Genomic DNA, 23,164 nt, shown 5'->3' with positions numbered 1-23,164 from the left:
TTACTCCCAAACATTTTTAGTAACACCAATATACCTAATATACACATTAAAAAAATAAAACTTTATTAACAATCTTCAAATTTTTTAGTAATTAAATTAGTTTCAATTAATATTCATGATCATTAGTAAAAATAAGAGTGAAGTTTAACTTTATTTTCATTATGATTTAAGATGGTTAATATATGGCTAAATAGGAATGATTTATCCTCACTCCAATTCTTAATCTTCATGGTTTATTCTCTCTTAGATTCCTTCCCCGCTCTTATTTTATGTTAATAAACGCGTCCTAACTCCTAACTATAATAAATGCTTACAATGAGTCAATGATTCAAAATTTCTCTCTTAAAAGTTAAAAGAACGAGACTATCAAAAGATTCAAATCTACTGTGATTAAATATCTTCTTATTATCCAAAATTTATCTCTCATTTAATAATTTTAGGAAAAAAAATTAATGTCTTGATGAGCGTGTCAGTCACACATCATAGCGAGCTTCTAGCTGCCTGTAAAGAGAGCCACGTCACACAATGTGTGGACGTGGTTTGGACCCAAAGCCTTTTGCACTACCCTTCTTCACACGCACAAATCACAACCATGTGTGTCTACTCTACTGTGTACCGTACTCGCCCATCAATCGACGGCCCGCGATTCATCCACTACAGTACAAACCAATCATAGCCGTCCGTTGAAATACGCGACTAGTGACAGCGCGGGAAAATGAAAAATTATCTGCGAGCCAACTGTCAGGTACAAAACCAACCCCCTGAGGAGCAAGGCAGTCAGTTTCTGCGTTTCGTTTCGTTGCTAATTGTGCAGGAAGCTAGAGAGAAAGAGAGAGAGAGAGAGAGAGAGAGCGCGCGCTAGGGTTTTGTTGCTCTCTGCTCTGCTAGCGAGCTAGGGTTTCCTGAGTTGCGGAAATGGCGCCAAGGAAACGGAAGACTGAACAAGGCGAGCCGGCCAAGGCGGCAGCGACGGTGGTGTCCACGACGCGGGCGACTCGGAGCTCCGCTCGGCGAGTGACTCGGAGCTCGGCTCAGGGAGGTTCGAGTACGAGTAAGAGCGCGAACTCACCCCACGAGTGGCCCGAGGTGCCGACGAGGAAGAAGGCGAAGGGAGCTGAGAAGAAGAAGAAAAAAAGAAAAAAGGAAGAGAAGGCCGAAGAGAGCGAGAGCGAGGAGGAGGCTGAAGCTGACAATGAGAATGAGAACGAGGAAGTGAAAGAGGTAGTGAAAGAGGAAGTGAAAGCGGAAGAGAAAGAGGAAGAGAAAGCGGAAGAGCCTTTGGAGAATGCTGATGACGACGAGTCGAACACGAGGACCATTGTGATTGAGCACTGGTGAGGCATTTTTATCCCTCTATCTTTGGTTAGGTCCTGTTTGTTTGCTGAGAATTTTTTGGGGGAAATTTTCATTTGGTATTATGCTTCTTATTTATTTTTGTTCGTACCGTGATTTTCGCTTTGAGGATTATGTTATTTCTTTCCTTTTCTTTTTGACTTTTTCTGTTTACCAAAAAATCAGGGGAAGCTCTGTTGGATTTCCTATCCCTCGATTTTAGGGTTTCTTTTTCGGGTATTTTGGTTCTCTTGTTGTTCTGTTTGGTTACAATGGAATCGTAGGAAATGAAATCAAGTGTTTTGGCCTCTTTTTGCTGTTTCTTTTCAGAAAAAAAAGAAAAAAGAAAAAGTATAGAGAGCATGTGGGTTGGGTCTAGTGGAAAATGGTCTTTGCGTTGTCTTTCCTTTTTTGTATGGCTGCATGAAAAAGGAAAAGAAAAGTGAAACTTTGAGCCTCATGCTTCTCTATAGAGAAATATAAGTTTAGAATATTGATTGATGAGTAGCACTTTTCGTTTGGTGTTTTTGTTTATTTTTCATTGCCATTTTTTGAGTTATTTACATAATGATTTAAGGTACGTATTGGACCCCTAATAAAGCCAATAATTTAAGGTATCATGGTTTCTGTGGTTTTAATGAAAGGCTGAGTTTATTCTTTGATTTTAATTTACTGTGCTTGATGTGAGGGCTGTTAGCATTTTGACTTGCAGTCTTAATAGTTCTGGTTACAGTTTCTGAAACCGGCTGCGGGGGGCTGGGGGCTTTCTCCTTTCCGAGTCTGGATTTTTCACATCGTTTCAGTCGTTGTGGCATGCGCATGAAGTGGTCTCGATCTCCTGGTCGGAGACAAGGGATGGATGTTGCTGGGCTAGATCAACTCTATCATTGGTTTCATTATCCCTATAACGATCACTAAATACTATTAGAGGAACAAGTAGTTTAACTTGGTATCTGGGAAACAAGAACTGTTTTTGAAATCAAGATCTCTCCTGACCATTAAACACTGTACATTTGTGATATTTATCTGATTGATTGTTTCAGGACCGTGGTAGAACCTTATTGGTTGAAGAAAATAAAGTTCATTCTTTAAGAGAGCTTTTGATTCTATCTTTTAGTGGAAGAAATCATTTAATAAATTAGATTGTTTAATTTCATTCTTGGCACAACAATGTGGCTTGCCCCAAATGACTTCATGGTTGCATGTTCTAGTTGGTGAAATAACCTCTCTGGAAGTAGGGGTATGGTTGTGTATTTTTAGCCTTCCCTGTACCCCACATTAGCAAGAGCCTTGTGCACTAGCTGCCCTATTGTTTTTTGCTTTTTTGTGGTTTCTCTTTCTTTTATTCTCCCAATTGGTCCTTGGTTTTTGCTACTACCTCTTTCATCACATCATACTTTCTTTTAACTGATTTGTGTTGTTTTTTTTTTCTCTAGCAAGCAATGCAGTTCATTCAAGACAAGGGCTACTCAGGTGAAAGATGGTTTAGAGAAAGGTGTACCTGGCATCACAGTTATAATAAACCCTGATAAGGTATACTTGTTAAAGGATATTAACTCTGTCCATGGATCATATAATAGAATTTTTCATCAAGTTTGGCAACCTTTTACTTACTTATATTTACCAAAAAAATCCTTTTACTTATACAATAAGAATCAGGGATAAAGTGTTTCTTACAAAAAATCAGGGGATACAGTGTGTTTCATAATAAGGTAGATTTGCTTTGTAGTCTTGCTTTCCTATGAGATAGGAAAGGAGTTTTAGTTTTCATAGTGGAGCTATTTGGAAGCTAATGCACAAGGCATTAGAGGTTAAACTGACCATATAGCTAGATTTTTTGACCTTTTAACTCACACTATCAACCATTTTGCATCTGATCTGCACCACGTGCAGATTAGAATCATGCAAAACCTTCATCACTATGAATTAAGGCATTAAGGACATCATTAGTGATCTAACTTCCTTTTTTTGTTTTGTCTTTGTAATAGCCAAGAAGAGGTTGCTTTGAAATACGGGAGGAAGGTGGCGACACATTCATCAGTCTTTTGGTAATTATTACGCCGTGCATTATTTTATTTTTAGAGAGTTGCATTTGTAATGCTTTCTCGTTCTTATTTACATTTTTCCAATCAAATTTTTTATTACATTTTTTAATATCTTCATAATATTTTGGTAACATATTAATTCCATTCTACAAAGGTGAAATTTTAATTAAAATATGCTGAAAATGGTTGGCAATGATTGAATTTTCTGGATGCTACTCTAAAGAAAAGATAGTGATAACCATTGACTAGAGGAATAGTTTTAACCCATATTGATGATGAATCCTAAAAGCATCTGCTTGGTGTATAACAATATAGCATTGGACAATTAGTGTAGGCTTGTGTTTGAAGATGAAGTTAAAATCTGTATGAAATTGACTATTTGTAGGGGTTTAGGAGTTAAGTCAAGTATTAGATTGTGCTCCAGCTTGGCTTGAGTTGAATGTGTCGAGCTTGAGCAGCTCAAGCTCGAGTCAAGTTTGATCAACTATGTTCAAGCTTTTCAAGTATGAGTTTGACTTGATTCATATGGTGGATGAGCCAAGCTCAAGCATATTACTTAGCTGGACTCGACTTAATGATAAATAACGGCGAAAATATAGATACATAAACAAGTAAAGAAAATTGGCAAAAGAAAAACGAGTAAAAAGAATGCTGCAATATTGTTATGCAATCTTGAACTGAAAAGCAATCTGAAGTTCTGAAAAAATGGACGCAATCCTGGTCAACTTAGTAACTAATCTGAATGAAAACTATCCTATATGTTAGAGCTTCTGCCCTATTTGTACCTGTTTACTTTGAGCAAAACTAATGAATCAGATCAAGGTTATGTGGTGTCAACTCTGATCTTCTAGATCCCTTTTTACAAATGGAAACATCATATTCTGTATAATATTCGATGATGAGTTATATCATTTATTTTATTGAAGAAAGCTTGATCTTAATATTCTCCTGGAGACAGGTGTATTATGTGGTGGAGAAGATCAATACTGCATGTTATCAGTGTGTTGAAAACTAATGACCTTTTCTGAGTTGTGTAATTCACTGGTTTTCTTTTGCAGGACTTGAAGCGACCATTTAAACCAATGAAGGAGCTGAACATGCAGGAAGTCATTGACAATATAATAAAGAAGATCAAATGAATGAGGTGTGATACATTGCATGCCAGTGTAATTTTGTCTTTAGGATCCATGTCTTTTTGTGGTAACCAAGTTCATTTGCTGCATTGACAGTAGAACTTTCACTTCTGATCTTCTTTTGATCGCGATCTTATTCTTCTCTAACGGCTGTAAAGTTGCACTGATAGGGCTAATGATCTGGATAGTGTTGAAAGGCTCAAATGATTAGCCATTGGATACAAGTACATTCTGGTTACCAATGATCTCTAACAGCACAATATTTCAAATATAATTTCTAATCTTTTTGTGATTTTATGATCCCAGTGTGCATATTTTAAAGCTTTTATTTTATTTTTTTCCCTTAAGTAGAGTTGATTATATATATGCTATATATCTATCTTCTTTTGAATACAGAGGTGGGAATTGGGAAATCATTCTCCGCCCCCAAGTGGTTTTGAAGATTTCCTTCACAAGTTCATCATCATCTGTATGTAAAGAATTTTGGTTTTGCATCTAATTCCTAATATAGAATTTTTCTTTAAATAATAATAGTATATAATATTGGATATGTATACTCGTGCTTGTTTTGCCTAAATTTTAATTCATGTATTATAAATGTAAGAGTGTGTGAGCAAAAGAGGAAATGATTTGCAACACCTTTGGGTGTGAGTGTGGTTATATCTATACATTTATATTATCATAAGATTTGTAATAAGTGAATCAAAATAAGCAAAATTAAGGATAATAGAAATCCAGATCCTGAAAAATATCCATCATCATTTTAAAGTAATACAAATAATGATTTTTTCACATAGTTGCCTTTTCAAACCAAAACAAAAGAAAATTCTTTTACAAAGGTACTTTCATATATAAATCATGGCCATTGCATTTGTATGGTGATCGATGATGGCAATTGCACTATCTATGGTGATCTTTGTCCCTGCCGTTCATTTTTTAATCTTTTAAATTCCTCCCCCTTGTTCTTTCTGTACATAGTAGTTTTCAATACAAAGCCACAAGAAACGAGATGACGAACCCAATCCCTGTCCCAACCCCGAATACGACGCCGTCTGAGCCTGAATTAGTGGAAGCATTCTTAAGCTCGTCTTTGTACTTTTCATAAAGGAGAAAACAACATTTTTAATCCTCGTGTTTTACTTTGAAAGCAGATTTGGTCCTTATAGTTTTAAAATTTCATATTTAATTCCTGTGTTTTAATTTTTTTTTTGCAATATGAGAATAATTTTAACAAACTCAAAGTTTCAATTTTTGTTTAAAAATCAAATTGAATGTTACATATATGATTTTTTATCATTTTGGAATAAAACGCGCGAGTTTATTAGTTTTAATTTTAAAAAAATTTCATCTTAATTATAAAATATTTTTAAATTATAAATAATATAAAACACAAAGATTAAATGTGAAATTTTTAACTATATGAACAATTTATTTTTGGGTAAAACATAGGGACTAAAATTAACTTTTTCCCTTTCTTAAAGTTGGGGCGCGGAAGCCGACGACATCACTTTGGATAGTTTATCATCGACCTTTGGTGCCTCTGCTAGTGCCTCTTGCCCCTTGATTTGCTCCATGATTTCGGGTTTACTGATTTCATAATTCAAGCTACCACCAAGTTTTGAAATGTCCAAGGTTACTGTGGTGGCAGGGACGAACACCAATAGGATGAGAGCTACGACGAGGATGGGAGAGCCTTTGGGACTCATTTTCTTTCTTTCGGTTTTGGTTTAAAAATTGATAATGGCTGGGCATGATCAGAGATCTATTAGACAAGGACCGAATACTAAGTTTAGAGTGACAGTTACCCGCTTTGAAAACTGAATAACAATAAAAACTGTTTAACCTTTAACTGTTTTTTGAATCTATCTCATATATACGAGTGAGTCTCGTATGTGTTACATTTGTTCAACCAATAATACGTGATTGGATGATGCATATGTGTACATTACTCAAACAATAAAACTATTTGTATAAAAAGTAATGTTACATGCATATGTAACACGGCGTGATCAATTTGAAATAATTTTTGTATGTCTCGCTTTTGTACTTTAGGAGCATTTTTGTTAGTGCATGAAAAGTTTCATTAAAAACTCAAGTAGTACTTAATGCATCTTGTATTTCCAAAAGCATAAACTCTCGGCCGGACACACCCTTGTTGAATAGTTACATAGGTGTACTCATTTATGCAAGTGATTGTGAGAAATGTGGTTAGTAAATTAAGCGATAGAAATAGTGTTTTTTTCTTTTTGTATCTTAAAACAGTTTTATTCTTTTTACTATCTTATGATCACATTGCATTGTAGACCACATTTTTTACAAAGATAAATAACCATAAATAACTCTTTTATACAATTTTTATCTGAAAATGTGTATACATTGAGTAACAATCTGAAATTTCTTTATCTTTGGGAGGTTGCATGAATTTGAAAGACAATTGAAAAAAATACCATCAACAATTTTTGGTCAATCAATCTCATGCCTATTAAACTGTGGTTCCTATTCTTTCCATCTTTCTTTCTTTCTATATTAATCATGTTTATTATTTTATCTCCTCTCGATCTTTAAAATTTTTATTGGACATGTCCAAAATTAGCCATGTATTCATATCCACATTATTTATTGGACATGTCCAATGAAGCAGTCAAAACTTTGACTTTGACTTTTGTATGGCAATGAGAAACTCACTCACAACCTTTGACCTCTCACTTCCAATAATTTGTTCCTCTAATCTCTCTCTCTGCCCCTTACATAAAACCCCCAAATCCCCCTCTGCCCAAATCATGCCAACTTGTTTTGAAAGAAAAAAAAAAAAAAAACCCCAACATTACTTTGAAAGCAAGAAGTAAAGATGGATACTAAAATCTTTTTCATCTTCTTCCTCTTCCTCGCCTGTTGTCTCATCCTCTCCTCGACGGCCATGGGGGCCTTCGATATCACGAAGCTCCTAGAGAAAGAATCAGAGTTGAGCAAATTCAACAACTACCTGAAAGAGACGAAGCTGGCCGAGGAGATCAACAAGCGCCAAACCATCACTGTCCTGACCGTCGGCAACGACGCCATCGGCAGCCTCTCCGGAAAGTCCCCGGAAGTAATAAAAAAAACATTGAGCACCCACGTGATCTTGGACTACTACGACGAGCAGAAGCTGACGGAGGCCTGCAAATCCAACGACAGCGCGAGCCTGGTGACGCTGTTCCAGGCCTCAGGTCAGGCTCAGAACCAACAAGGCTTCATAAAAGTGGCTCTAATCAACGAGGGAGAGATTGCATTTGGTTCCGCCGCTAAAAGTGGTAAAAATGACGACATGAATGTCAAGCTTGTGAGAACTGTTACTACGCAGCCGCACAGCATTTCGGTGCTTCAAGTCACTGCCGTTATCGATGTGGCCGGCCTTGGTTCGGGCCCTTCGGCCGCCGTCCCTGCCAGCTCACCCAACACTTCTTCCTCTTCGGCTGCACCCAAGAGTTCTTCCTCTTCGGCTGCACCCAAGAGTAGTTCTTCCTCTTCGGCTGCACCCAAGAGTTCTTCCTCTTCGGCTTCACCCAAGGAGTCACCTGCGCCAAACTCGATCACGGACTCGTCCAAGGCTGCTTCACCGTCTGATGATGGGAAATCTGAAACTAACTCACCATTATCTTCCCCGCCAACACCGGAAAATGAAGCTGCCACGCCTGCGGCTGCCACGCCTGCAGTTGCCACGCCTGCGGCTGCTCCCTCGGCAGCATCACGTAGTGGGATGGCTTTCGGCGCCGTCGGGGTGGTGGTGATGGGATTGGTTTCACTTTTGGTTGCTTGATTTCTGATGAGGTGGTAGTAGTCACACACGACATGAATTATTGGAAAAACAAGGGTATCTTAAAGGGCACAAATTAATAGTCTTGCATGGGAAATGCATGAAAATATATATGTTCATGTAGGAAACATACCTATTGTTTTGGGAAATGGGAACCATAAGAGACCCTTTATGAATTATTTTTTTAATTAGGACATTGAAACGGAAGACGGCTTTAATTTTTCCTTTAATTAAACTGTTTTAACCCAAACCCATATGCGCGCTGGTTTTCTTTTTACCATTTATTCTCCATTTTTGAGATTTGTCGTGGCTTTGTTCAGTCAACAAGGGAGTCGATCCGAAGTTCATATTTATATCACAAAAGTGTTATAAATTTGTTACATATTTTGTTTCATACTCTTTGATAATAATACACTACTATATATCACTGAAAATCAAACAAATACAAGCACAAGATCAAGCCCGGCCATCAATATAATCTATTCATGAGAGCTGAGATTCATTGTAAAATTAATCAAGCCCCAATTTAATTCCTCTCCCTTTTTTTTTTTTTTCTCTATACATTACGTTTCATAATTACAAAGACATAATGTACGTAATGAGACCAACCCCATCACCATCTCAACTCGTACTGAGGATGATGTCGTTTGAAGGCAGCTGGGTAGGTGCAGGTGAATCGCTGAAGTTGTAGGAGTACGTACTCCTGTGATTTTGTTCCTGGAACTTAATTACTTATTATTAATTTGCAGATGGCATATAATATCAATGGATGAGTGTTTTGAGGGTTTAGAAGATACAGAGGTAACAGAGCAATGGGTGATAGCTCTTAATATCTCAGGAAAAATAATAATTATCTGCTTGTTTTTAAGTTTCAAGGGCTGCTTTTAATCTTAATTATCAGAAATAGGCACACTAGCTGACATGTTTACAACCGGCATGGTTCTACGTTGTCCTCAAATCAAATTTGTATGGTTTTTGCCCTATCCCACTAGATTTTCTTTTCTCTTTATCTATAATAGGAAATTAAGTAGTCAAAGTTTGCATGTGATGTGCTTCTATCATAGCGTCCTAACAATTTAGGTTATGTGTTTTGGAAAAAAATAGAGGGATGAAAAAGAGTAAAAATAAATAGAGTTGAAAATTTGCTTCATCTTGTAAGCCTCTTTTCCAATTGTCATTTGTCAATGGCCCCATTCAGAACCTGATCCCCCCATGTTGTGTTAATTATTATGATTACAGCATTAATATATCTATATATATATAGTCAATTAATGTGCATGTGGCACTCAATAAATATCAATGTGATGAGCTTGTATCATATATATATATATATATATATATATATACAGAAATGATCACTCGCTCACCATATATAGAGCGGGGAATTCTTCGCTCACCTAACCACTCGTTGACCACAGAGGAAGAAATTCAATAATCGGAACCGTTTATTTTTTAAGTCCGATATATATATATATATATATATACAAGAATGCTTTAAAACTAACTGGTTAATAAGTTAATACAAAACTAACCACCATGTTGGGTCTACCGCATAATGTAATTTCAAAATCCGAACCGTCTATTTTTTAGGCCATACTTCAAAGATCATCATTGTAAAAAATCTTCAAAATCGAAAGTCATTTAGTCATTTGATTATAACAACAACTATTTATATGCTTTTATCGAAAACACTGATCGTCTATTTATTTGATCTCAATTAGATGACTAAATGATTTTCGATTTAGTTGATTTTTTGTAATGATGATCTTTGAAGTATGACCTAAATAATTGATGATTTGGATTATGAGATTAGTTATGTGGTTGTCCCAAAAGTATGGTTAGTTTCGTATTAATTTACTAACAAGTTAATTTTAGAGTAGTCCTCTATATATATATATATATCGTCCTAACAATTCCCGACCCATGATTTGTTTTGGTAAAAAGTAGAGCTAGGGATCGATGCATGCATGAGAAGAGTGTAAATGGGGTTTGCAATTTGCTCTCGTAGGCCTCAATTATCAAAATGAAACAGAAGTAAATCAAAAAAACAAAAACAAAAAACCGTAATTACCAACTGTCAAGAAAAATCGATAACGGATTAGTCACAGGAGATTGTCTTCCTATTCTTCATAATCGTTGCTGAAGCCGACGACTATAGTGGCTAGTTTATCATCGATCAATTTCATTTCTTTGGCTGTTGTCTAATTTGTTTAGTTGTTTTTATGGTGCTTTGTTGTTTATTCGTATTGTTGCTATCATTTTGTTATCTTGTTGAATAAAAATCACATTTTCGACATTAATTATTACGCTCTTATTATGATAAAATTCTGACTTCCCCTATTGAGTAAAGCATCGCTCATAAGAGCATTTGTGAGTAATAAATACCCGATACCTAGATACAATTCATGATCCGATTTATAAGTGCAATAACTCAGTTCTATGAAGCAGTTGAAATCAAATCCAACGTTTGACATGAATTACATGTTAATGCGCTAAAAAATATTGTCTCTCATGTGAGTATTTTTATACTTAATTTGGTATTAAGTAAGAAGTTGAAACTATAAATTTGGGTCAAGATGTAGAGAGTAACCAGTATGGTCAACTGATTTTTGGGTAGTGATTTGGGCAAAGAGAAATTCACTCCCAAACCTTTAAGTTGTAACATCCAATTTCTTTGTCTAATTATAGCTCTCTATGTGCCCCTTATATAAATCCATGAAACCCTCTCTTCACTCAACACAGGCTAGCTTATCACTCTGAAAGCCTAAAAAACAAAACAACAAAAATATTACAAGCATTTGAATAAGATGGACACCAAATCGACTTCCATCATTTTCAAAGCCCTTTTATTCCTGGCCCTATCGGCCTCAGCCTCGGCCTTCAACATCACCAAAATGTTGGAGAAGGAGTCCAACTTCAAAAACTTCAACCAATACCTCTCGGACACAAAACTCACCGACCAAATCAACAACCGCCGCACCATCACCGTCCTCGCGGTCGACAACGGCGCGGTTGGCAGCATCGGGGGAAAATCCCAAGACGAAATGAAGAAAATCCTAAGCGTCCACGTCATCCTCGACTACTACGACGAGGAAAAGCTCAAGAAGCTATCCAAGTCCAACAAGAGCGCCACGCTCACCACTCTCTACCAGTCCACCGGCCAGGCCAGGAACCAGAACGGCTTTCTCGCCGTTGGTTTAAACAACGGTGAGATCTCGTTTGGTTCTGCGGCCAACGGCGGCAGGGACAAGAACGCAAAGCTCGTCAAATCGGTCACTTCGCAGCCCTACAACATTTCGGTGCTCCAAGTGAGCTCGGTCATCAACGTGCCCGATCTCACTGGAGGCTTTTCCAGCTCACCAACCTCTGCTCCTTCGCCGAAGCGCTCGCATGGACCTTCGTCGTCGTCTGAGGATGACGACGACGAGTCTACGAGCCCGTCCAAGTCGAAGGATGACAAATCCAAGGACGACAGCGAGTCTCCTGACTCGCCGCCTAGCCCGTCAGAGTCTGACTCGTCCGATACGCCATCGCCATCACCATCGCCGTCACCTTCTTCGCCTTCTGGAGCGTCACGTGTCACTGAGTTGGGTGTTGTTGGTGTAGCTGGGGTTGTGGTCATGGGGTTGGTTTCAGTTTTGGTTGCTTAATTTTTTATTTATTAAGGGATTAATTAGAAATAAGGTAGTCACACTTTGAAATAGGACCGGCAAGTCAGTATTTCAATTGTACGAGAAAAAATATGTCTGAATTTAATTATTCATGCGAAAAAAAGAAAAAAAAAATTGTTTTTGTTTTGGAATTGAAGTTTGTTTCTCTTAATTATATGTGAGAGCTAATTAACCTTAATTAATTGTTTTAGTTAATATGGTCATGAATTTGTCCCAATCATCATCACAAAGACAAAGACATGCATCATTGTTCAAAGACAATTATATATATAGATATATATAATGAAGAGGTTTATTTGGAAGTAATTAATTAGCATTCTCTAAAGATCAGAACATTGTTAAGGTCATCAAATTTATTCACTAAATAATGTATATATTGATATTGTAAATTATTTATAATAAATAAATAAAGTTAAAAATTGACATATATTTAAATAAATTAAAAAATGACAACATGAATAAATGAGTCTTAGAATGAACGTATTTTAAAGAAAGGAAATTGATATAAGAGAAACTAAACTCAGTCCATTAATTAATCATCTCATTAGTTACAAAAGGCAAAAAAAAAAAAACAAAAAAATCAAAATTAAAACCATAGTCGATAATTTCACTAATGATCAAGTGTGATAAAGTCATGCTTTGTTTAACAATAGAGTTAGGGATTGTGTGCCATTGAATTACTTAATTCTTTCTACTAGCTGCTTCATTGTACTAGCTAGCTCGATCTCAGATTTTCTTTAAATTCGCAAGTTAGAACATGCTCGATCAGTGATTTAGTAATTTTCATATGGTGAAACTTGTATATATATATACTAAGAAAACTCAATTCATGCAGTCAATTAAATTTATAACATTTATGTTTAATTATTTATTTCCTCCACATTACTGATTTTTTTAATAAAGAAATATATTAAGGCTGAGATTTGATTGTAAAATTAACCCCCAATATTATGCCAGATCTCATGTGAGAGTACACCCAAGACCTGATAAACCTGATTAACTTCCAGCTCATGCGTTTACATTATAGACCTCATGAAGATTAATTAGAATTAACGAATATACATTTTTTTATCAAAGAAATTCAAATTTACGATATCTTTCAGCATATAAAAAAAATACCACTAAAATACTAGCTAGTGAATTAATTAATGATATAATTGATGAACATGCAATTGTGAAGTGTTTCCCTTCATACTTAAAATTTCAACCCTCACATCCAACATGTGATGAAATTTAATTTTACCCTTGATAATTAAATCTTTTAAGGGACGCACATTTGGGTGTGGCTAGAGATGAATTCATGGTCAATGTGCATATATGGTTGTGGCAAATTAAGGAGAAATTCACTCCCAACCTTTGAACCCTAACATCCCAATCCGTTTCTCTAACTCCCTCTCTCCTATAAAAACCCCGAAACCCCCTCTTGAGAAATTAGGCCTTAGGAAATAAATAATATAATAATAAAGATGGATAACAAGGCCTCTTCCATGCTCTTCCTTGCCCTCCTCCTCTTCTCCTCCACCACCTCCTCCGCTTTCGACATCAGCAAGCTTCTCGACAAGTACCCGAACTTCAGCAACTTCAACAAGCACCTCAAGGACACCAAGCTCGCTGACCAGATCAACAGCCGCAGCACCATCACCGTCCTCGCCCTCGACAACGGCGCCGTTTCCTCCGTCTCCGGAAAATCCCAGGACCTCATCAAGAAAATCCTGGCCGCACACGTGGTGCTCGACTACTATGACACCGAGAAGATCTCGAAGCTGAGCCTCTCCAAGAAAACCACCACCCTCACCACCCTGTTCCAGGCCTCGGGCCAGGCCACCGGCGAGCAAGGCTTCATCAAGGTCGGCCTCATCAACGAGGGCGAGGTGGCGTTCGGATCCGCCGTTAAAGGAGCTTCCATGAATGCTAAGCTCGTGGACTCGGTTACATCTCACCCGTACAATATCTCTGTACTGCAGATCAGTGAGGCTATTCAGATTCCTGGTGTTAATGGTGATGCTTCTTCCAGCCCCGCCGCTGCACCCTCTCCGTCAAAGACTGCTAAGTCCCCGAGCCCATCGACCGAAGATGAGGAGGTGGTTGAGGCTCCTGCACCGTCCGATGATGAAGACATTGCTTCACCACCAGAGGAAGGAGACCTGTCTCCTGAGGAGGCTCCGGTGCCAGCAGCTGATGCACCTGCACCAGCTGCTGCAGCACCTGCCTCCTCAGCTGCAAGCCAAACAGCTGAGATGGCTGTTGGTGCCGTCATCATGGGTTTGGTTTCGGTTTTGGCTTGCTTAGTAATTAAATTTTAAAAATTAAAATATGAGCTTGATGATGGGAATTAAGGAAATTAAGAACAACAGGAAGGGCGGAAGGGTACAGATTAATAGATTGTATATGTTCACGTAAGGAACATTAGTTTTGTTGTGGGGAAACATGACATGTACCGGCCCTTAAAGTACATTGGTGTAAGACATTGACAAATTTGACATGGAACAAGGCCTTAATTGTTATCTAAATTGGTGTTTATTTTATTTTTATTTTTATTTTTATATTTGCATTGGACTGATATGATCCATCCTTCTTGGGTTTATCTGGTGGTACGTGGAGCCAGCCCAATAAATATAGAGTTCTCTTAAGAATTAAAGGTTAAAGATTTAAGGTAGGCTTTACCTATACTTTGGGCTTCTCAGCCCATCCTGCCACTAGGCTCTCAACAATATTGTTATTCTACTGAACAAAACCCTATAAAAATGCATTTCGTTTCGCTTAATTTAAATATTTTATTTTTTTTTGCCAATGATTATTTAGTATAGTAGATTACACACAATTTCACTTTGTTAGAGTAAATTCTGAGTTTAAAACTCATAAACATCACTTGATTAATTAATAAAAAACTTAAATAAGTTTTTTGGTTTAAAACTTCAAAATTTCATACTCATATATTTAAATGTATATTTGCAATGACATTTTCCTTCCATAGAAGAAAATAATTAAGATGATTGCATATACCAAAAGAATATAAGATATTAATTGCAACAAAATTATGCTCCAACGTCACAAATAGTCTAATTAATAAGATGGTTGTGATGCACGTTGTTGTAAAAAGACACTTGTTGGGTCGTAATTTATCGTCTCAAAAAGTTATATTCATTTCTAAAAGGACAATATTAAGTGATCATATTCATTGAATGCGTACCGTACATGGTTTCTCTCAAATTTTATAGTAAGAAGTGTGCTATAAAATATTTTGAAAGAGATGTTTGAATTATAAAATCTATTATTTATAGGATACGTGTTTCTGCTTGTAGTACTTAACTTTTATTCTCTTGCAAACGTATTTGCTCTTTCTTAAGAGAATTTAGCATCTGATTTCTAGAACAAGATTAGCTTAATTTGTTTGAAGTTTGCAAGCAAGATATATTATCCTTTTAATAACTTTCGCAATATTCCTTGCAATCTAGGTTCTGTAGGTATATATATTACCATTTAAGCTTATGCCTATTGCCTAACCTAAAAAGAGCACATTAGCTTTAGTATTATTCCCTGGAGCGATTGCTTTATGCATGGCATAGAAAATACAGAACGAGTATAAATGCTGCTCATTAATTAGTGTTCAATTAAATACCCAAGTATTGAAACAATATTGCTTTATTTTTTTTAATTATTTTATCAATTAATTTGTATATGTTATTGTGGGGTTCAAATCCCGCAAAGAAAGGTGAGACGATAAATCCCCACAGTGCCAATAGAAAAAAGAGCTTTTTTTTGTTTGGTGGAAATAGGAAAAAGAGCTTTGATCTCTCCCACACACACCTCATAACGTGGGTAATAATAAATATGTGAATGAGGCATCAAAACCAAGGGAAAAATAATGAGTTTAATAATTCACAATCCAATTCCTAATCCAATTCTTTTTTAACTAATTAAATTAATTTATCTATCTCTAACCTTCTGAGTTTGTTAGCCATTTGTGTATTGCATGTATATAGGCACCCAACATTTATGGACAAACTTTTTTCCTATGCATATATATATATATAGCTACCAATATAATTTAGATCGAGGGATTCTTGTATACACCAAATTAACATATAATATTAAAATATAATATTTACTCTGCAATGTTGATAAGTTTCAAGTTCAAATATATCTCACATATTCAAATTACAAAAAATAAAGTATGAGATTTATTGGTTGTGGTAGGTCTTACACCCATACGTTGTATTAACATTCCCACTGTGCACAAGATATATACAATATTTTTGTATTTTTTACCGCAAAAAAAAAAATCTAGATGTTTCGGCAAGCATACTTCTTTAACCACCCATACATACTTTCTAAATTTTAATTCCTTGAATATTTCGATTTGGTTTTTCGTTTTGGGGTATAAAAGATAGTGATGAGTATATATAACACGTACGTTTCTAGTGGAGGCTACCTTTCCCTTGATTCTCACTTGAATATATGAGATATATACATATACAAAAGCTAAGCATATGTTGATCATATAAAGTTTGTGGTGCGTAATGAATATGCTGGTCGCTCACTCGCTCCCACCAAAACCCTTTTGTAGGGTATAAGAGAAAACAAAAATTGATAACCGAATTTAGAAAGAATAAAGGAAAGAAAAATAATAATCTTTAATGAAGTTCACGTACGTAACGTATGTAGTGAGCCATTTTTCCTTATAATTAATTTCACACATGTTATTGGTTGTAATTATTTGTTTTCCTTTTTAATTAAGCTAATACATGTCAAACTGTGATTCATTTATAAAGATTATTCCTTACATGTAGATATATCAAGAAGCTAAGCATTATTCCAAGAAGAAAATAGAAAATTAATTAATTAATTAGGGCGATGATCATGAGCTAGAGTTGCTCTCCAAGATCCAAAGACCTCTATGATATGACAAATTTGATGATTGGCAATTTGGCATCGATCTGGCCTACTAGGTTTTCGGTGCCAAATAACCACCTTAATATTTCATCGATTCTCTTTTCTGGTTCCAAATCACTTATTGAGGAGCTTAAGCTGTCCGTGGGCTATTGGGCTCAAATTATATTCCTCGATCTTTCTTTTTTCTTTTATTTGCTTAATGCCTTCTTATTATATTCCACTTTCATTTGTAATCAAGGTTTCCAACAAAGTTTTTCGTTTTTTGATCTGGTCCGACAAAGTTATACACACACACACGAGTACACGACACATGTATATATATATATATATATATATATATGGGATCGTAACATGTATGTACTATTGTAAGTCTTAGTATAATAACTATAAAAAGAGTGGTAGCTAATCATTTATATCTTGATCACCTTAATGGCTTGAAATTTTCGGATAATTATACTGTTCAAGATATTGTTCGGGTAAAAAATACTGTTCACGATAATCATATATTTTTGCGTTGTGAGCTAAAGTTGCTTATCAAAATTAAGTACCCCCACACACACAAAAAAAATAATAATAATAAAAAAAAATTGGGTACCACTTAGGATTTCCCAAAGTGGTTGCGAACTTGGGGTTGGTGTTTGGAGGGGTCTGTATCGATAGGACCTTGGGCATGCATAAAGAGGAACATCAACAGGCAAAGGTGATCCAGTACTCAGGCTTGGATGGTTAAAGGCATGCAAAAGACTCATGCATGCAATGCTCACACATGCACCAGAGGGGGACAATATTGGAATCAAGTTTCTTCTTTTTTTTGTTTTTGTTCTTGTTGCATTGGAATCAACTTTCAAACTGATCAAAAGTTGAGGACCACTATGGACCTTAATTTACTTTTATTTTTCGAGTTTTCTGAAACAACTTCATTAGAAGAGAATTTCTCTAAATATATATATATATATATAAGTGAGAAATAAAGATTGGAGGTTAATTCCAAACTCAAGAGTTTTAAAACTTAAGTTTTGATATTATATTGAATAATCACTTAGTTAAATCGAGTGAATGCATTATTATTGATATGAAGCTAACAATCTATTGTTAATATTAGTATAATTAGTCAATATATTTAATAAATGATTCATTTCACACGCATCCAATGAATAAAATTTCGACGAAAATTTCGAAGATTTTTAAATTTCGATAGAAATTAGACGGAAACGACGGAAATTGCTATCAAAATACGAAAATTTTGAATGAAACTTTACCATATGTTTATTTAACATATTATCTACTACATTGATAAAAAAACATTGAAAAAAACCAAATTATATAGTAAGTTTCATGTGATATAAAATGAATATAATGCGCGCTGAAGGAAAATACTGTTAAATGAAATTAGTATAATGAATAAATGAAATTAGTATATTCTTTATATTCTATAATCTATACACTAAATCCTAATACTAAACTCTATATACCCTAATACTTTTTATACTCTATAATCTATATACTAAACCCTATATAGTTTATAATCTATACTCTATATTGTTTAAGATATCGTATATGATATTAGAATTTAGGCCCTTTAGGGTATTTTTAATTATTTTTGATATAAAAATATATTAGAGTTTATTAGTTTAGGATTTAAAAACAATTAAACAAAACCCCAAAACCGCCAAACGAAATCTCAAACCATTTTTTTTCTTTTCAATTGCCCAAAAGTCCTAAACCCCAATCAAAGAAAACCTTTTATTTATATTATATTTTTTTTCTTTTTTTTTTTCCTTTCCTTCCTTGTCTTTCCCCGTGACTCTCCTTTTCTCTTTTCTTTCCTTCCTCCTTTTTCTTCTCATTTCTTCTTCTTTCTTTCTTTTGCCTGTGCAGCACTGCAGCTTCTCTCTCTCTCTCTCTCTCTCTCTCTCTCTCTCTCTCTCTCTCTCTCACTTTTATTCCTCTCTCTCTACATCACCATCACCAACTCACCCTCACCCTCATCTCTTTCTCCCTCCTCTCCCCTGCCGCTGCTCACTGCCACCGAAAAGCAACTGCTTCCAAGCTTCAGCCGCTCATCTCTTCCTCCCTCTATCTCTTTCTCCCTCATCTCCCCCATGCCGCCGACCTTGACCGCCGCCCTCTCTTGCTCCATAGATCTAAGATCGTCGAAAATTTCGCCGAAATTTCGAGGATTTCAGCGAAATTTCAAAAATTTCGATAATTTCGACGAAATGATCACAAAAAATTGACAATTATGTGTTTTGATTTCAAACCCGCCTAAAATTGAAATTAAAACCCTTGCACACATCAAGGTATTAAATTTCGAAATTTTCGGCAAAATTTCGTTTTTTTAGGGTTTTGAAATCGAAACATATATTTAATAATTTTTCGTGAAGATTTCGCCGAAATTTTCAAAATTTTTGAAATTTTGGATAAATTTACCAAAATTATTGAAATTATTCTATTTTCTCCAACTTCATAAATTCACCAAAAATAGTTTGAGACTCTAAATAATTTACTTAAAAATTCTACAGACTCGTATTGATGAGTACTAATTTCCTATGACCTCAAAATAGTCAAATTACTTTCAAAAAAATTATGAAAAATCCTACTCTCATAATTTAATTCTAAATAAAATAATAATAGCCAAATTCTTGAATTTTTCATTTTATAAAATTCATTTCCACACAACCAAATATCTAAGTTAGTTAAAATAAACTTAAAGAAATTTCTAATTCCTTTAAACAAACCTTAAAACAAGTTTGAGAAATTTAAATAACAAAATTCTTATAAGCCAAAATTTGGGTTGTTACACTCAGTGAAAAAAAAGCTTGTTTGGGTGAGAGACACGGGAAAAAAGGAAGGAAATATTTAAAAAAAAAAAAGAGGGGGGGTTTGGGGCCTTTGGGCAATTGGAAAGAAAAAAAAAGTTTGGGATTTCATTTAGTTATTTTAAACTTTAAACTCTAATACATTTTTATATAAAAAAATAATTAAAAATATCTTAAAGGGTCTAAAACTTAATATCCTAAAGAATATAGAGTATATAGGGTTTAATATATAGATTATAGAGTATAAAGAGTATTAGAGGATATATAATATAGAGTATTAGGGTTTAGATTTTAGTATATAATTAAATTATACAGTATAAAGAATATACTAATTTTATTTATTACAAATTTAAAATAAAATTGAAATGAAAGAAAATAAGTGACAAGGACACTACTAGCTAGCTAGTCTATTTTTGTCCAAATTACCCAAAAGATCGACTGACTAGTCCCAACCAAAGTTTTTCTTTTTGCAAACAGTAATATACTTATAAAGTGGCTAATTAATGATGATAGCAAAAATCACCATGCACCGAAATTGATTTATTGTCCAATGGTTCTTGGTTTCTTATGATGAGATCAAAATGAAGAACATCAAGTTTTGGAACTGTTTGCAATTAATTTGACAAGTAATTCTACATGTAAAATAATATCTCACGTACAATTACTAATCATGGATTTGACAAGACAAGGCTCAACGGCCCTCGGACTTGACCAGGACCATGTAGCCCATGTGATGGCATATACATTGGCATGTGTGGGTAACATGACATGCATTTTAAGCATTATAATAGTATAATTATTGAGATATTGTGAATTTTCAAGATGAATTTCTGACAATGATAATTGGAACTTGGTGAAAGTGGTCACAAATGTGATTAGATTTGAGTGCTGTTGAAAATTTGTGGGGAAGCCTAATAATTTGAAATGATTATGGTACAACAATTGTCTAATCTCAACCATAAATGATTATGGTACAATAATATTTTGAAATGATTATGTATGTGAACAAAAATATAAATGAATATAAGCCTTCGAGAATAGTCCAAGTAGTCCAAGTAATAAGAGGTGTGATAATGAATTATAATTATAATAGGTTTGGAATTTAATTTATATATATATATATATATAGAGTATAACGAGATATTAAATATCCTAAGAGCCACTATTGTAGAATAAGACTTGGTTCATAGGTGTAAATTAATTCAAAAATAAAAAGCAAAGACCCACAAAATCCAACAAACCGGATTTCACAAGAAAGGTGATTAAAGTAAGCTTTAAGGTTTCAAAAATTCACCAACTATACATATACTGATATACATATACATATATCCAACAAAAATAGGAGAGATGGTCGGGTGCTTTCAGTCGCCAATTCATCCCATGCCAATATCCCAAGATCCCTAGACTGATCGAAATATCTCTCTCCCACTCCCTTCACGTGGACATCTCGTGATCATAGTGAGTGCAGCTTCTTTCTCTTCATTGACTTTTTTTTTGAATCTTTTCCCTTAATTAATGAACAGTTGCATGCAAAAGATTCCCCATCAAACAAAAAGCAAAGCTAATTTGCAATTTATAAGCACAAAGATTCTTCCAAAGCCAACCCCAACCCCACAGAATTGGATGTGGATGGTGCCCTGCAATACCCTAAATCACACCCTAGGGGAATCTCCCTGTACCCTCATAATTAATCCCATTGGGTCGCACAATATCTTGATTCTCTTCCAAAGCCAAACATGCCCACAATCACCATATATGTATTCATGTGTGCATGTTTATATGTCCCTTTCACTAGGTAGTCCCACTCACCCAACCTCAAGAGTATTTCTCTCTTGTTTTTATTTGTCCCTTTGAGACATATAAATACCCCTTCCCACCTTCTCCAATTCCCACAGCAACTCTTCAATTCATCCCAATTCAATTCCTTGTACTAGTACTCCTCCTCCTCTTCCTCCTCCTCAGCCAAACAGCACTACTACTACTACATTAATCCCAATTCACTATCCCACTCAACCAAACAGTAGTACTAAATTAAACAATTAAGCAAAAGGCGAGCCAGCTAGCTAGCTAAGTATCATCAAATTATTAATTATGTCTGGGGTTTGGGTGTTCAAGCAGAATGGGGTGATCCGGCTGGTGGAGAACCCGCAGGCGGAGACGTCATCCAGGAAGAAGGCGCTGGTGCACCTGCCGAGCGGGCAGGTGGTGTCGTCATACTCGATGCTCGAGCAGATACTGACTGGGCTGGGCTGGGAGAGGTACTACGGGGGCGACCCGGACCTCTTCCAGTTCCACAAGCGCTCCTCCATTGACCTAATTTCTCTTCCTCAGGAATTCTCCAGGTTCAACTCCGTTTACATGTACGACATCGTCATCAAAAACCCTAACATCTTCCACGTCCGAGATATGTGATCACCTGCATGCATATGTGATATGTCTCATTCACATATCATTGATCTCATTTCGTTTCGTTTCGTTTTTGGTCATGGTCATTCTTAATTAGGGTTTACGTCGGTGTTTGGTTTCATTACTGCTTCGTGTGTTTCTGGGTTTTCATGGTATATTATACATTTAGTGTAGGAATGGCTCCAGTACGTACGTACTACTAGGTTTCATTCTTGTCAGTCGTCTTAATTTGCATGGCTTCTTCCTTGGTTTAATTACTGTAATGAAGACTGTAATTTAGATGGTGTTAATATATGGCTTTGTACCCCCAAAAAAAGTATGGCTTTGTACCTTGTAATAATAATAATAATAATAATAATGTTTGTCAGCATTGAAAAAAAAAATTGGTCGTGTGTATCAGTACTATTACCTTTGTGCCATATCAGCGAAAGTGGATATATATACACATAAATGTCTGTTTATATGTTATATATATGAATCGAAACCATCAATTAGGTTAATTATATATGTTCGGACTATGAATTTGAACCATTAATTAGGTTAATTAACCCTTAATATGCAGTTCAAATTCACAGAATATTACTCAATACACACTATATATATATATTACATATTTACATATTGATGTGTGAGGAAGAGACAGTGGCAGTTTGGTAATTACAATGACTATGTGCTCATGACTATAAATATGCATGAACAACATGCCATGATTTGATGGTTACTGCTATGATTCTGTGAAAAAGAAGGGGGGAGATAGACGCTGGTTTTTGGTGTCAAGTCCCTGACCCAAATTGGACAAAAGAAGTTGGCCAAAAAAAAAATTGGACAAAAGAAGCAATGCTACATATTAATTATTCTCTAAAATAAAAACTGGGTTCTGAAAGAAATTTATTTTCACTATAAAAATTGCCAGAAACTTCCACTATTCTAGAAAAATTAATCATGCATGTTCATGTGTGCATGATATATAACTCAATATCTCCCTTATAATTAAATTTGTTGAAATAAAATTAAGAAATAGAGACAAAACATTATATATCCATCATCCATTATCCAATAAAAAATGTCTTTG

General features: G+C 35.3%; 5 protein-coding genes across 5 annotated transcripts; all 5 read left to right on the top strand.

Annotated features, from left to right (window-relative positions):
* The first annotated feature begins 786 nt into the window (after nucleotides 1–786).
* Nucleotides 787–4,859, top strand: LOC147279000 (selenium binding protein). Its single transcript, XM_086251800.1, has 4 exons — nucleotides 787–1,334; nucleotides 2,769–2,865; nucleotides 3,321–3,380; nucleotides 4,436–4,859. The coding sequence occupies exons 1-4, from the start codon at nucleotides 916–918 to the stop codon at nucleotides 4,514–4,516; spliced, it is 657 nt and encodes a 218-aa protein (XP_086107926.1). The 5' UTR covers nucleotides 787–915; the 3' UTR covers nucleotides 4,517–4,859.
* Nucleotides 4,860–7,358: 2,499 nt separating this feature from the next.
* LOC147278999 (fasciclin-like arabinogalactan protein 14) lies at nucleotides 7,359–8,306 on the top strand. The gene is made up of 2 exons (XM_086250302.1): nucleotides 7,359–7,925; nucleotides 7,974–8,306. The coding sequence occupies exons 1-2, from the start codon at nucleotides 7,359–7,361 to the stop codon at nucleotides 8,304–8,306; spliced, it is 900 nt and encodes a 299-aa protein (XP_086106428.1).
* Nucleotides 8,307–11,110: 2,804 nt separating this feature from the next.
* On the top strand, nucleotides 11,111–11,953 carry LOC147278998 (fasciclin-like arabinogalactan protein 14). Its single transcript, XM_086252405.1, has one exon. The coding sequence runs from the start codon at nucleotides 11,111–11,113 to the stop codon at nucleotides 11,951–11,953; it is 843 nt and encodes a 280-aa protein (XP_086108531.1).
* Nucleotides 11,954–13,440: 1,487 nt separating this feature from the next.
* LOC147278997 (fasciclin-like arabinogalactan protein 14) lies at nucleotides 13,441–14,277 on the top strand. The gene has a single exon (XM_086250301.1). The coding sequence runs from the start codon at nucleotides 13,441–13,443 to the stop codon at nucleotides 14,275–14,277; it is 837 nt and encodes a 278-aa protein (XP_086106427.1).
* Nucleotides 14,278–21,606: 7,329 nt separating this feature from the next.
* LOC147278996 (flowering-promoting factor 1-like) lies at nucleotides 21,607–22,416 on the top strand. The gene has a single exon (XM_086251808.1). It carries the CDS (start codon nucleotides 21,778–21,780, stop codon nucleotides 22,096–22,098), a length of 321 nt encoding a protein of 106 aa, XP_086107934.1. The 5' UTR covers nucleotides 21,607–21,777; the 3' UTR covers nucleotides 22,099–22,416.
* Nucleotides 22,417–23,164: the final 748 nt, after the last annotated feature.

The sequence above is a fragment of the Dryas octopetala genome, chromosome 7 (genome assembly GCF_963921425.1).
Source record: "Dryas octopetala chromosome 7, drDryOcto1.1, whole genome shotgun sequence".
In the NCBI taxonomy this organism is placed as follows: Eukaryota; Viridiplantae; Streptophyta; class Magnoliopsida; order Rosales; family Rosaceae; genus Dryas; species Dryas octopetala.
The sequence above is the reverse complement of the archived record's forward strand: the minus strand, read 5'-3'. Positions and strand labels throughout refer to the sequence as shown.